Raw genomic sequence first — 16,488 nt, 5'->3', positions numbered from 1 at the left:
TTTCACCTCAGGCCTAAAGCAAGGTGTTCAGTCGATGATAGACTGAAATTTATATGACCATGAGCCAAAATAAATCTTCCCTCTATTAGGTTGAATTTTCTCTGGTATTTTTGTGAGTGAAATGGAAATCTGAAACATAAATAAAACTGGAATGTGTGAAGGCTCTATCAGATTTCTGGTTCAGAGTTTCTCAACCTGTGCAACAGTTTTATGTTCTTCAAAGGAACCATAAAATTGGACATTTTCACACCTTCCTTTGCTCCACTACCTTCTATGTATAAGAAGTAAATATCACACATTTAGAGGGTTTCTCTTCCACTATGAGTAAAATGGCATTAAAAGCAACAGGAAAAAATGATTGACCACTTCGTTAATGTTCAGAGTTTTTGTAGTGTGAATCCTCCACTTGAAGATGATGAGGAAAATTGGATCATTTGCCAGAATTTTTGAATTCAAATAGCATTGCTACATTACCATTTCTTTAACGATTATTAGAGGAACTGCACCAAAGGGGTTTACATTAATATATGTTTGTTCTGATTGTTTACATCAATATAGCTTTGTTCCAATACAAGTTATTTCATGTTTTTTGAATGCCACTGCAACAAATAAAGAATTTGCTTTTTATATACAATGTTCGTTCTTATATTTGAAAATAGCAAGATTAATTGAAGGCTTTTTCACATTGTTGACTCTCATTAGGCTTCTATCCAGTATGAATCTATTTATAATTTGAAGCTGATAATAAAGGAGGGCAGGAGTTATGGCTCAACAGTAGAGCATTCACTTAGAACATGTGAAGCCCTGGGTTCTATCTTAGCACCACATAAAAATAAGTAAATAACATAAAGACATTGTGTCCAACTACAACTAAAACAAACATATATAGAGAGAGAGAGAGAAAAAAAGAATAAGGAAACATTTTTTACATTGCTTCCATTTACATGTTTTCTCTGCAGTATGAGTGTGTCTACACCCTTGAAAGAGAGTGACAATCCTGATAGTTTTTCCAGACTGTTTTCATACAGTCTCTCTCTGGTATGAGTTTTCAAACTGAATTAGAATGAGCAAAAGTTGTACCACATTGTTTACATGAGGTAAAAGTACTTATTGGAGGTCTCTCTCCAATAAGTTCATTCATGTACATGAAGATATACACAACTAATAAATGCTTTACCACATCATTACATTCACAGAGCTCTTCTCCAATATATTTTTGTGTGTCTAAAGCCCACTGTAATAAGTGAAGGTTTTCCCACATTGTTTACATTCACAAGGTTTTACCCCAGCATGAGTTTTGTCATGTATTCGAAGATAATTCAAACCACTGAAGGCTTTACAACACCATTTATTCTCATGGGGCCCTTCTCCATTGAGATTGTTCATGTATTTGAAGGGAAAGGGGGAAAAAAAACATGAAGATTTTTCCTTTTATTTTTAAAAATTCTTTAGATGTTGATGAACCTTCATTTTATTCATTTATTTATAGGTGGTGAGGAGACTCAAACCCAGTGCCTCACATGCCAGGCAAATGCTCTACCACTGAACCACGACCCCACCATGATGGTTTAACACATTATTTACATTCATAGATTCTCTCCATTGTGAGTCTGCTCAGGAACATGAAGATAAACAGAACATCTAAAGCTTTTACCACAATGTTTACATACCCATGTAAACATTCTTTCCAGTATGAGTTTTTTCATGGGAGTGAAGTTCAACGGGTGAAGCAAAGTCTTTCATGCAGTGTTTACATTCATAAGACTTCTTTCCTATGAGTTGGTTCATGTGAGCAAAGTTAACTGGATGAACAAAAGGCTTTCCCACAGTGTTCACACGGATCATGATTTTCTCCAGTATGATTTTGTTTAAGTATTTGAAGGGTAGTTAAAGTAGTGAAGGCTTTTGAACATTGTTTACATTTATACGGATTCTCTCTACCATGAATTCCTTCATGTGTACAAAACTCAATGTACTTAGTGAAGGCTTTGTTTCACTGCTTAGAGTCATAGGGCTTCCCTCCCATATGAATTTGTTCATGTGCCTGAAGAATAGAGGACTGAGTGAAGGCTTTCCCACAGTGCTTACATTCATAGGGCTTCTCTCTAGCATGAGTTCTTTCATGTGAGTGAAGGTTAGATAACCAAGTGAAGGCTTTGCCACACTTCTTACATTTATAGGGCTTCTCTCCAGTATGAGATCGTTTATGTATTTGAAGGCTAGACAAAGTAGTAAAGGCTTTACCACATTGTGTACACTCATACGGCTTCTCTCCAGTATGAGATCGTTTATGTATTTGAAGGTTAAACAACCTAGTGAAGGCTTTACCACATTTTGTACATCCATAGGGTTTCTCTCCAGTATGAGTTTGCTTATGTTTATAAAGGTAAGAGAAGGCAGTGAAGGCTTTTCCACATTCTTTGCACTCATAGGGCTTCTCCCCAGTATGAGTTCTTTCATGTGTGCGAAGGGTACCAGATGAGCTAAAGGCTTTGCCACATTGCTTACATTCATAGGGCTTCTCTCCAGTATGAGAGCGTTTATGTATTTGAAGGTTAAACAAACTAGTGAAGACTTTATCACATTTTGTACATCCATAGGGCTTCTCTCCAGTATGAGAGCGTTTATGTGTTTGAAGGTAAGAGAAGGCAGTGAAGGCTTTTCCACATTCTTGGCACTCATAGGGCTTCTCCCCAGTATGAGTTCTTTCATGTATGCGAAGGGTACCAGATGCACTAAAGGCTTTGCCACACTGCTTACATTCATAGGGCTTCTCCCCAGTATGAGTTCTTTCATGTCTGTGAAGGGTACTAGATAAACTAAAGGCTTTGCCACATTCCTTACATTCATAGGGTTTCTCTCCAGTATGAGTTTGTTTATGTTTTTGAAGGTAAGAAAATGCAGAGAAGGCTTTTCCACATTCTTTGCATTCAAAGGGCTTCTCCCTAGTATGAGTTCTTTCATGTCTGTGAAGTTTAGTAGATGAAATAAAGGCTTTGCCACATTGCTTACATTTATAGGGCTTATTTGCAGTGTGAATTTGTTTATGTTTTCGAAGGTAACATAAGGCAGTGAAGGCTTTTCCACATTCTTTGCATTCATAGGGCTTCTCCCCAGTATGATTTCTTTCATGAGCTTGAAGTGTACCAGTTGAACTAAAGGCTTTCCCACATTGCTTACATTCATAAGGCTTCCTTCCTGTATGAATTTGTTTATGTTTTCGAAGGGAAGAGAAGGCAGTGAAGGATTTGCCACATTCTTTGCATTCATAGGGCTTCTCTCCAGTATGAATTTGTACATGGGCGTGAAGGGTAGAGGACTGAGAGAAAGATTTCCCACATTGTTTACATCCATAGGGCTTCTCTCCAGTATGAGTTCTCTTGTGTGAGTGAAGGATGGAGGACTGGGTAAAGGCTTTACCACACTGCTTACATTCATAGGGCCTCTCTCCGGTATGAATTCGTTTATGTTGCTGAAGAGAAGAGGAAGAAGTGAAGGCTTTTGTACATTGTTTACACTCATAGGGCTTCTCTCCAGTATGAGTTCTTTCATGTATTTGAAGTTTGGAGGACGTAGTGAAGGCTTTTCCACACTGTTTACATTCTGCCATATGAGTTTGTTTATGTACTTGATGTTCAGAGGAACAAGTGAAGACTTTACTACATTGTTTACATTCATAGAGTTTCTTCCCAGTGTGGATTTGCTCATGCTTGTGAAGTTTACTAGATGAAGAAAAGGCTTTACCACACTGTTTACATCCATAGGGCCTCTCTCCAGTATGAGTTCGTTCATGTGAGTGACAGTTAAATAACCGAGCGAAGGCTTTCCCACATTGTTTACATTCATAGGGCTTCTCTCCAGTATGAGTTCTTTCATGTATTCGAAGGGTACCAGATGAGCTAAAGGCTTTGCCACACTGCTTACATTCATAGGGCTTCTCTCCGGTATGAGTTCGTTTATGTGTACGAAGGGAAGAAGAACAAGTGAAGGCTTTTGTACATTGTTCACATTCATAGGGCCTCTCTCCAGTATGAGTTCTTTCATGCATTTGAAGTTTAGAGGGTGTAGTGAAGGATTTTGCACATTGTTTACATTCATAGGGCTTCTCTCCAGTGTGAGTTTTTTCATGTGAGTGAAGGCAAGATGACCGAATGAAGGCTTTGCCACACTGCTTACATTTATATGGCTTCTCTCCAGTATGAGTTCTTTTATGTACTTGAAGTTCATAGGAAAAAGTGAAGACTTTACCACATTCTTTACATTCATGGGGCTTCTCTCCAGTATGAATTCGTTCATGTGAGTGACAGTAAGATAACCGAGTGAAGGCTTTCCCACATTGTTTACATTCATAGGGCTTCTCTCCAGTATGTGTTCTTTTATGTATGCGAAGGGTACCAGGTGAGCTAAAGGCTTTGCCGCACTGCTTACATTCATAGGGCTTCTCTCCGGTATGAGTTCGTTTATGTATCCGAAGGGAAGAAGAACAAGTGAAGGCTTTTGTACATTGTTCACATTCATAGGGCCTCTCTCCAGTATGAATTCTTTCATGTAATTGAAGTTTAGAGGATGTAGTGAAGGCTTTTGCACATTGTTTACATTTATAGGGCTTCTCTCCAGTATGAGTTTTTTCATGTGAATGAAGGCAAGATGACCGAATGAAGGCTTTGCCACACTGCTTACATTTATATGGCTTCTCTCCTGTATGAGTTCTTATATGTACTTGAAGTTCATAAGAAGAAGTGAAGACTTTACCACATTCTTTACATTCATGGGGCTTCTTTCCAGTGTGAATCTGTTCATGCTTCCAAAGTGTACTGTAAGAAAGAAAGGCTTTCCCACACTGCTTACATTCATAGGGCTTCTCTCTTGTATGAATCCGTATATGTATATGAAGAGAAGAGGACGTACAGAAGGCTTTTGCACAGTGTATACATTCATAAGGCTTCTCTCCGGTATGAGTTCTTTCATGTGAATGAAAGTGAAAAGCCCGAGTGAAGGCTTTACCACACTGCTTACATTCATATGGCTTCTCTCCTGTATGAATTCGTTCATGTACTTGAAGTTCAGAGGAACATGTGCAGACTTTACCATACTGTTTACATTCACAGGGCTTCTCTCCAGTGTGAGTTTGTTTATGTATTCGAAAGTAGGAGAATTTACTGAAGGCTTTACCACATTCTTTACATTCATAGTGCTTTCCTCTTGTATGAGTTTGTTTATGTATTTGAAGAGAATATGAATGAGTGAAGGCTTTCCCACATTGTTTACATCTGTAAGTCATCTCTCCAGTAGGAGTTTGTACATGCATTTGAAGGTTATTTGAAATAGTAATGGCGCCTCCACATTGCTTACATCCAGGTGGCTGCTCTCCAGTATGAGATGGTTGATATTTTTGAAAACACCTGGAACAACTGAACTCTCTTCCAAATGTCAGACCTCCATTAGGTCCATTTACACTGTGCTCTGACACGTGGCATGGAACACTTGTGAAAGAAATGGAGGATTTTCTCTTCTCTTTATATTCATATAGCTTTCTTCCACACTCCTCATTCTCATATGGTTTGTTTGCAGAGTGAGATAAGATGGGCCTATTAAGGAAAACGTGACATGTGAAGACCTGGCCACACATATTGCTTTCACATGAACTGACTAGCAGAAATGTTCCTTTAAGACTAAGATTTGGAATCTCACTGAAGGTTTTTACACAGAGTACCTTTTCAAAGTTTTCCAGAGCCTACCATATGACTTCTGTAAAAAAAAAAAAAAATTATAAGCACAATTTATGGTTGGGTAATTAATACTTTTACATTTATTAATAGGCTTTGGACTTATATTACCAATATCAGGGAAAGTATGGGATTTCTGTCATGTCTACACTATATGCTCTTTGAAAGTCAATGTAACAATTACTTTATAAGACTGCTTCACCACAACTGCTACTAAAGCAGTGCTATCATAAATGAAGTTTTTTGAGATTGTCAATAAGTCAATAATTTTTTAAAACAGTAAACAATTACCTTACATTAAAGTTCATTTTGGTGTAAAAAGAATAATTCATCTCATGCTTGTTTTTCTTGCTTATTTGTAGAATTATAGGATGTGCTAGAATTCCCTCAAAGCACTTGGTTTCCTCATATGAGTACAAATTACCTTATGTCTCTCTCAGTATTTGTATTCTGATATTCCATGTTCTGGTCCTCCCATGTGTCTCCTGAAATGTAGTCCCAGAAAAGTCATTAGAATCATCATGATTTCAGAATGCATTATGGGATTTACAATTTGGACAACTATACTGCACCCATTTAAAAAGATTTAAAAAGAGGGAAAAAAGGATTTTATTTATGCTGCAGAGGGCAATGTCATTAGACCCAATTTATTCCCCTAAGTACACCCTTTCCCACATTCCAAATTCATGAAGGAAAAAAAAAAAAAAAAACACCTCCCAGGTGCTCTATCCTTGATTATGTAATGAAACATCATCCTTACCTATAGAAGCCAGGTTTCTAAGGACTTCCTGCATCACATCTCTATGGAGACTTTTCTGGGAAGGTTCCAGCAAAGCCCACTCCTCCTGGGTGAACTTCACAGCCACATCCTCGAAGACCACTGAATTCTAAAATACCCCACAAAAATGTAGTGCAGGCCAGGACAGAAAGTCAGCATGAGGGCTCTATTCTTAATATGTGACATGCTCTCACAATTGTGATCTCCAAATATTCAGTCTATGATATGGTTGTTAAACTTGTACTATGTCTGCACTCAATTCCCCAATCAGGCATTCCAATATAAGAACTGAACTATCAGGAAAGCATCAGCAGAGGAAAATTCCTTCTCAATTTTAGTTCAGGCATGCTACTGAGTCACCCCTAAGATCTTTTTAGGATGAATGTCTAATACATGGAATAATGAAGCCTTACTATATCATGTGCAGAAGAGACCTAAGATTAGTTCTCCTGTCAGTACCTATCCTGAGAAAGGCCTACTGACAAAGTTGTACTTTAGCTGATAGAAGGAGGTAAAGATTTGGACAGGATCTCACCAAACTAAGCATTTACACAGAGTCGCAGTGATGAATGATTGCTTTACTCTGGAAATTGTATTATTTTGTCCCACTCATACAATATAGAACCTCCACGATCAATGATCACCAATCCATTAAAAAAAAGAAAAAGAACCCTCTGAAAACAAAGTCTAAGAGCTTTCATGATAGGCAACATTTCATTGAGGTGGTCACAACATGGCAATGGGGGATTGAGCTCAACCTGTGTGATTACAACCAAGACAACCAATTAGAATATATTGGTGCTTTATTCCAGATCAAATGTAACCTACTAATTACAAGAACAATCATCAATAAACAACTTGTAATCTCTTCAAATTAATATCAAAATATAATGGGAAAAGTGCCAAATACTTTTCTGACATTTCACAAACCAAACTCCTAGTCATCAATGGAAGGTACTTGTCCAAGCCCAATAAGAATAAGAAATGTGTAACACCTGTCAATATGTTCTAGATAGCAGATTGTTGTCTTACATCATATACAGTCATGTGCCACATGATGTTTTGGTCAATGATATTTTTGGATAATAATGGGCTACATATAAATGGTTATCAATAGAAAAGGGATTATTGCAGTGTTTGTAGTGACGGTGGTGCAAACAAACCTAATGCATGATCAATTTTGGTAGCTTGTTAAGTGAAATGCTGTGTGGGGCTGGACCCTAGGAAGCACTTACATGAGACAGCCTAGTATGTAACAGCCATTCCTTCTAGGACCCTGTGAATACACTGTGGTGTATGTGCAATGGTGAGGCCGCCTAAATATAAACTACCAGAATGTTTAAGTGACACCTGAGTATAAATAAAGAACTTTAAATAATACTATTGGACACAGCTAGCATAGAGTTACCTGTAGGTATTCTGACCGTGGAAATGTACAGGGAAGCATTCTTCTGGTGAGCAAACTCCTGGGGGCTGGGGGGGGGGGCGGTTACAGGAGCTCTGTTTCCTGTGTTTGGAATGTCCAGCAATTTCTCTTTGAAGCTATTAAGATAACTATACAGGCTCACTATCTAATTTCTATGGTGATGTCCTTAGAGAAAAGGGGTTCTGTGTTTATATGAACCTGGACCTTATGTCAGTTAGTTAGCACTTGGGATTAAAGTAAGACTAAATCATAATGTAGTCATGGTAACAACAAGCTATGTAACTTGGGAGATAAATAAACATGGTGCTAGGAGGAGCAGCCACTTCTTTCTTGCCTCTGCATTATATGGGTAAGTCTCTGTTGTATTCCATGACTAAAACACCCAGTCCAGTGAACTGGGCTGCACAAAATAATCAGAGACAGAAATACCTTTTCCTTTCAGTCCTGTCATGGCTCCTCTGACCTTAGAGGTCCATGGAAAGAGAGAGAAGCAGGTGCTAAACCCTTTTAATGGGAAGAAGCCATTCAAATGAGGCAAGAAGTAGGATTACAAGGGAACAGTGCACCCTCTGGGTGCACCCTATTCCTAGGGCCACTCCCAGTGCCATACGTTATTATCTGAAAGAGGGAAAAGACCGAGTCACCAGTCATGCCACTATTACACCAGACTACAGTGATCTTTCGGATCCTCTTGGTGCATCAGGATTTAAAGGTGTGTGTGTGTGTGTGTGTGTTTGGAGTGGCTCCCCACAAGCCTTCTTTGTTCCTTTCTTTATAGTTAGCAAAGAGATGAACCATAAGAGGGACCAAGAGAAAAGAAAGCTTTCAGTGGTTTGAAATTCATATAAAAAATTGACTCATGACAGAATGCATTTTTGAGAAGTGGAAACATTCACACGCAATTTTAAAGATGAGTCAACACAAAATGGTATTAAACTGAAAAAATGCATTATTTTCCTCATTACTTGCACACATGTTAACTCATTAGACATTCTGGTGTGAAATACAAAACTAAAACAGTTTCAAAATGTTTTTTTCTAGAGAAATAGAAAAAAAAGATTTTTATATAAGAAGAGTAAGCAATAACAAAGAATGAGAAATTCAAATGCATTTAAAAGATGAAAATGTATCAAAAAGTAGCCTGAAATAGATGGGACATTAGAGGGTGTGGGTGCATAGTGATATGAATAAATGCACAACTGAAATGGAAAAGAGCCAGGACATGCAGCAGGAGCAGGAAACCACGTTAACCAAAAAAAAAAAAAAAAAAAAGGTTAAGAAATTATCAACAAAATCTGACACAACTAAAACTACAAACTACTTCAGGGAAATGATACATGTAAAGATATTTGGTATTTGCAAGCAAAAGGAATTGTAATCTACACAAAAATTAACCATGAAGTCAGTTCAATCACTTTCTAAATAACAATGACATTTTTTACATAAAAGTAAGAAGTATCATTCTAATGTTCACATGGAAACACAAGAAAATTAACAACAGAAGAAAAAAAATAAACTGCAGAGCACCACATTTCCAGCTTTCAAAACCTCCTCCAAGTATACTAACAAAGACAGAGTAGCACTGGTTTAAAGGCAGACATATAAAACAATAGGGGAAAATGGGGGACCAGGACACTGCTGACCCATGCAGAAAAAGAAGAAAAAAATGTTGCACAGCAAACAAAAAATTCAAGAAAATGAATGGCTGGGAAACTGTGTGTTCATGTCAATGCGTGAAGTCAGACCCTCCCCTCACGGCACATGCCTACATGAAATCTACATGGACCAAAGCCCTGAAGAGGTGAACCTCACCCATTCTTAGAAGACAATGCAGAGCACAATCTCACAACACTAGAGCACAATCTCACAACAATGGATTTGGGAATGGTTTGGGGGATATTGTTCCATCCATGTGATTCATGAAAGAATAGATGAACTTGATTTCACCAAATGGCTTTCAGTCCTATGGTTTGCAGCAATGAGACTGAAACTATGGACACCACACTGAGTGGAACAATCCAGGCACAGAGAGACATCTGTGTGTACAAACTCACTCAGAGAAGCTACAAGTTGAGTTCACAGAAAGTACAAGAGTAGTCACCAGAAGCAAGGAAGAGAGAGGAGAAGGGACAGGGCAGGACTGGAAGAGCAGACTGTGTATCAGGTACTAAAATACTCTCAGGAGGGGCCAGCAGGACTGCTCTCCAGAACAGTAGAGTGTCCAGAGCATGTAGTGCAAAACATGTCACTGTGCATTTCATAATAAAGCATGGGGAGTAGTCCACAGACACCCAGAAATGATAAATCTAAGGGTCAGAAGGGCTAAAGCCCTAATCTTATCATGACACACTGGAACACTGAAGAACAAAACCCTGTCTCCATGACAGAAAAACAAGTCAAGGATTCCTGCTCTCACTACTTCTAGACAACACAGCAAGAGGGGGGCTCCCAGGGAAGCCAGGAACAAAATCACAGCATTCCAAACCTCAGGGCTGACTAACACAGCACCAGATACTGAGGCAAAACCAAGGACTCCACCATATAAAGGTGGGAAAGGTAAAAACTCAGACCCACTCATGGGCTGAGACAGCTGCCACAGGCACCAAGACAGGAGGAGAGAGGGACACCTCTGCACGCTTCACCACCTTCACCACCTCTCACCCCATCAACAGTGACTGCCTGACACAGTGCCCATTTGCCTTGTATTTCTGGCTTCCTGCTCCCTACAGTCTCTACTACAAGTGGAAAAGGACATCTGACAGGGTTTCTTCACTGCTGAACCTACCAGAAAGCCTTCGACATGGGGGAGATCGATACCTGAGAAGTCCCAGGGCTCTAACACAAAGAGGCCTCACACAAACCTCCTCACAGGCCCACAGCCACTCAACTGTCACAGGCTGAAGTGATCAACCCTATCTCACGTGTCAGAGCGGTGGCTCCTGGACCCTAAGCCATTTCGCAAAGTTGGGGAAACCCAAATGAGTTCACAATGTAGGTCCACATGACATCCTGCCCTACAAAGTTCAGCGCACCAGCATTCATGATTTTCAAAACCTGGAAGCACCCAAGAGGAAGACGTGTTCCCAAGGTCAGGAGTGAAAAAATTAATAAACAAAACTCATAAATTTAATAATCAAAAAAAATCAACTTTTTACTCATAAAATTCTGAAATGGAACTTAAAAAGTTCATTTACAATGACACTCAAAAAATAAATATAGAAGAATAAACAATATAATAATAATATATAATACATACATAATAAATAGCAAATAGAAAATTATAAAACTTATTTTCTAAACTGTAATGCTTGGTGGAAGTAGCTCAACATCCAAATAAATACCATTCTATGCTCATGGACCAAAGGTTTAATGTTATTAAGGTGGTGATACTCCCAAAGAAACTACCAATTATATTTAAACCCATCAGAATCCCGGGTGATGATTCCTTTTTAGAAATTGAAAATGTCATTCAACATTACGAGGGACCCAGAATACCACAGGACTTTGAAAACGAGAACAGCAGTCTGACTAGCACTTCATGAGTACAAAGCTCACTTCAAGTCGGGTGTAATCAAGGGTGCAGTAATGGTACCTGGAACACCATGTAGAAGAGAAATGACAGCAGCCTCAGGGAGAAGAAGGTCAGCCAAATAGTAGTGGAGCTGCTCTACATGGAAACAGGGAAAATGAAGCAGAACAAACGTGACCCTGGAACAGCCTCAAATTTCACATAACTTCATGATGCACCTCAGTCCTTACTGCAAACCCTGGGACTCAGCACCATCCTGCAGGGAGCAGCCTGAGCGCCCTGTGCAACATCAACATGCTACAGTGATAAAGTCACACCACAGTTCCCGGAATCCAAGGCCAGCCCAGGATGCCATCAAGAGAAAAAAGAATAAAGAAAATGAGGTACACATACACAATGGGATTTTGCTCAGTCATAAAAAATGAAAGTATGTCATTAGCATGAAAATGCGTAGAACTGGAAGACAACATACTAAGTGAAATAAGTGAGAGCCAGAAACTCAGATGCTGAATGTTTTCTTTCCCATATGTGGAAGCTAGAGCAAAATCAGGACAAAAAGTGGGGTAGGCAGGATCCCGTGAAAATAGAAGAGAGGGAGGTGAAGAAGAGGACAGAGACTGAGATAAGGGAAGAAACAGGAAATGAGAGAACACTGGAGTGGAGTTGAACAGATCATCCTACGCACATAGATGACATATCATGAAGAATTCCACCATTATGTTGATCCACAAAGCATAAATTTGAAAAAAAAAAAATAATAGTAGGAAGTCTAGTGAATAGAGGTAAGGAAACAGAAAGAAAGTAGGAGAGAAAGGAAAATTACTGGGGACTGAAGTGGAGTAACTTACACCAACCTAATGCTTGCACATTATGTAAAAAATAAAACCCAACATTAGCCAGGCAAGGAGGTACACACCTGTAACAGTAGCAACCGAGGAGTCTGAGGCCGAGGATGCAAGTTTGAGGCCAGCCTCAGCAATGTAGTGAGGCCCTAAACAAGTTAGGGAGATGGTCTAAAAATAAAATATAAAAAGGGCCCAGGATGTGGCTCAGTGGTAAAGTTCCTCTGAGTACAATCCCTGACAGCAAAAAGATAAATAAATAAAACAAACCCTAATATCACATATAACTAATATACTAATACAAATGGGGGGGGGGACAATTTGAGAATATATGAGAACTACTGCCCTGGGTTAGACACTCAGCACAACAAAGGAAATGAGAATAACAAAACATAACCTATTAGGAGCTTTTTTTCTTAAAGTCCTAAAACAAGTCCAATGAAAACAATGATCAAATAGAAGATTTTTTTTCTTTTTCTTTCTTTTTTTCTTTCTTTTTTAAGAATTTCAGTCTTCCAACTGGCTCTCATATGAGCTAAAGGTACAATCTGATGTAATAAAGAAGTTAGTATTTTGTAGAGTAAGTTTTAAAATATTCTATATGTTAATGTATTTTTTCTTATCAGTCTTGCTTTATCTAACTATGAAGGTTTTCACATTCTGTCTTTGTCCAAAGGCCAAATTCTCCAGACTTAACTCTCAAATACATTCAAAAACTTCTTTTAATAAAATCTTAGAAGGATATAAACATGGTTTTGTTTGGAATATGTCAATAACCATCAAGGACAAAAACAGGACTATCTGAAACCTTAATTTCAGTGTTCATCGTGGTTACTGGATTTTATACCTGACATTTCCAATTAAACAGGCCTCTCTTACATCTACATATTGTATACTTGGTATTAAATTGGCATTTAAACAAATGAGTGTTCATCAATTGAAAATTAAAGAATTAAATGGATCTAAATAATTCAAATCAAACAAACAAATATATAGATGTCTCTAAAGTTATGGCTCACAAGTTTTTCTATGTAACCAAAGAATAAAGTCTTAATTCCTAAAAAGTATCTAAACTATAATATACATTACTTCTAAAATGTCTCTTCAACAGAAAAAGGATGATTAATAATGTTAATCATGTTTTTATGTTACAATTAAAATAGATATATTCAATTTAACACAAATGCAATTAATCTTCATAAGTATGGTTTCTTGAGAATGAAGAAGATGGCGGCGAATAGAGTGCATCACCCCCGTGTACCACGTCACTGCGCAGGTGAATAACGAGTTAGAACGACCAAAAGCTATCTTGTTAGGAATTTCCAGCAAAATTGGGGTGCACCGAAACCTAGAGGAAGGATTTCCATCACCGAGGACCGGTTACTGGGTCTCAACTGTGAGTGAACTGTGCACCCGGAGATCCAGGCTGATTGATCCACGGCCCACCCCGCGGCTAGAGACGGCGGGGCACCAAGAAGCGGCCAGCAACACACAGAAACGGCGCTGTGGATTCTGTGGAGTCCTGCCGGCTGTGCCCTCACTGAGCTCCCGGCTGAGTTCGGGGTTTGAGACGGGGAAGGAAGCGGTCCAGTTCTGTCCCCCAATCCGGACAGTCCACCATGGAAGCCAGCGGCCACCATCATGGAGAGCTGATGTCACCATCGCCAGTTTCCGAAAGATCGCAGCAATAGAACAGGTGTGTGTTATTCAGCCCATCTCCCATACAGCGGGGAATTCGCATAAAATCTCTCCCCGGCTTTCTGGGGGAAGGATTATCAGAGTGAGCGTGAATAGAGGCGAAAGGTAAAGGCACCTGACCTCCAACTCCCCATCCCCTCAGCGGGGAAAACAAAACCTGTCTTGCCAGCTCTGGGGGAGGGGCAAGCGGAAGGAATCAAACAATAAGGTGCCGGTTCCCAATAGCCACGCTCCACACCCAGCAAACTGCAGGCCCAGAGTATAGTTTGAACTGCCGAGAGGCATCACAGTGGGGAAGGCCTGGCTAGCAGGAGAAGCCAGGGGACTAGAGGCCAGGAATAAACCTAAGCTAACAGGTTTTTGAGAGACACCAGGGGCGGGAGGAGGGAGCGGCCTCACACAGATTGTATCCTACAGCCAGAGGGCAAAATCTCAGCCCGGAAGGCACAGCACCACCTACTGGAAGCGAAGAAAATAGAAACCTAACAGTGCCTTTTTTTTTCTTGTTTCATTTTTTAAATTCTTAATTTTTTTAATTTTAAATTTTATTTTTTTAATTGTATTTTTTCAATTGTAATTTTTATTTTACTGCATTTTATTAATTTTTTGATCATTTCTTTTCTTTTCTATTCTTTTCTCTTTCTTTCTTCTCTCCCTCTCACTTTCTTGGTTTGTGTCCTTACCTTTTCCCCATATTTCCTGTTAAGCATGAACACCCAGATTACGTATACCTTACTAAATGCAAATAGATGAATACTAGGAATAGGTCTATAGTATGCCTAAGCCCTTTACTACCCCCAAGTACTCCTGTCTATTCTCTTGTTAATATCCACCTGCATTTGAGCAACCCTCCAAAGAAGCTAACATATACTAACCTCCATACCTTCAAATCGCCCGACCTTAACATAAAATCCTAAGTCCAAACCTCAATTCTCTATACGCCATCAAAATCTGAAGGCCTTTAATGAAACTAATGAATTTGCCTTAAATCACAATTAAATCCAACATCTCTAAACATTGTCTCCTAACACAAAGGAGAGATAGTGGAACTATAAAAGCCAAAATGAATTTAAAGGAGAAAACAGAAACACAGCAGTCAAACAGAGTTGGAAAGTAACTTGAGCACCATGAAAAAACAAGGGAAAAAAGGATTACAAACAATGCAGGACAACTTAAAGACATAGGAGAACCTAGATGCATCAGAAAAATGGACAGAGAAAGAACTCAAGGCATACCTAACACAGATGGAACGGAACCTTAGAGAAGACATTAGACAGCAAGTCCAAATAATGAAAGTATATTTTGAAAACAAATTAAATAAGCAAATTCAAATGGCAAAGAATGAGCTCTACCAGGAGACAGAGATTAAAAAAAAAATCAAACAGTATCCTAGAAATGCAGGAAACCATAAACCAAATTAAAAACTCAAACAAGAATATTACAAACAGACTAGATCAAGTAGAAATCAGAACATCAGGTAATGAAAACAAAGTTTATCAACTTGAAAAGAATATAGTCAACACAGAAAGAATGCTTAAAATTCACAAGCAATCTATCCAAGAGATATGGGATGTCATAAAAAAAACAAACCTGAGAGTCATTGGGATAGAAGAAGGTATAGAGCTTCAAACCAAAGGAATGAACAATCTATTGAATGAAATAATCCTAGAAAACTTCCCAGATATGAAAGATGGAATGGATTGCGAAATCCTGGAAGCCTACAGGACCCCAAACATTCAAAACCGTAATAGACCAACTCCAAGACACATAATTATGAAGATATCCAACATACAGAACAAGGAGAGAATATTAAAAGCTACAAGAGAAAGGAGGCAGATTACATTCAGGGGTAAACCAATTAGGTTCATGGCTGATTTTTCATCACAGACGTTGAAAGCGAGAAGATCCTGGAACAACGTATTTCAAACGCTGAAAAATAATGGATTCCAACCAAGAATACGGTATCCAGCAAAATTAAGCTTCAGATTTGACAATGAAATTAAAATATTTCATGATAAACAAAAGTTAAAAGAATTCACAGCCAGAAAACCAGCACTGCAAGGCATTCTCAGCAAAACACTACAAGAGGAGGAATTGAGAAACAGCACCCAAAACTAACAGTGGGAGGTAACTCAGTAAAGGGAAGGAAAAAAAAGTAACCAAAAGGAAAAACTAGCCATATTAAAATAAATAAATAAACAAGCATGACGGGACGTACAAACCATATATCACTAGTAACCTTAAACGTTAATGGCTTAAACTCACCAATCAAGAGACACAGGCTAGTAACCTGGATTAAAAAAACAAATCCAACAATATGCTGCATTGAGGAGACTCATATGATAGGAAAAGACATACACAGGCTGAAGGTGAAAGGTTGGGAAAAATCACACCACTCACATGGTCCTCGGACGCAAACAGGAGTGGCCATACTCATATCGAATAAAATCAACTTCAAACCTAAGTTAATCAAAAGGAATAAAGAAGGA

At 38.8% G+C, this 16,488-nt stretch overlaps 1 protein-coding gene across 1 annotated transcript in view; it reads right to left on the bottom strand.

The window, feature by feature from the left end:
• Positions 1 to 343: 343 nt before the first annotated feature.
• Positions 344 to 16,488, bottom strand: part of LOC124093900 (zinc finger protein 208-like) — a 62,924-nt gene continuing 46,779 nt past the window's right edge. Inside the window, exons 5-6 of the mRNA XM_058579924.1 lie at positions 6,151 to 6,211; positions 344 to 5,588 (exon numbers count right to left, since the gene is read on the bottom strand). Coding sequence (XP_058435907.1) covers positions 1,994 to 5,588; positions 6,151 to 6,211 — 3,656 coding nt within the window. The 3' untranslated portion in view covers positions 344 to 1,993. The remainder of the gene's footprint in view (positions 5,589 to 6,150; positions 6,212 to 16,488) is intronic.

This window comes from Marmota monax, unplaced genomic scaffold (assembly GCF_021218885.2).
Source record: "Marmota monax isolate L192 unplaced genomic scaffold, Marmota_monax_Labrador192_F-V1.1 WCK01_AAM20220418_F8-fsc00442, whole genome shotgun sequence".
In the NCBI taxonomy this organism is placed as follows: domain Eukaryota; kingdom Metazoa; phylum Chordata; class Mammalia; order Rodentia; family Sciuridae; genus Marmota; species Marmota monax.
This window is presented reverse-complemented; position numbering and strand designations above follow the sequence as displayed.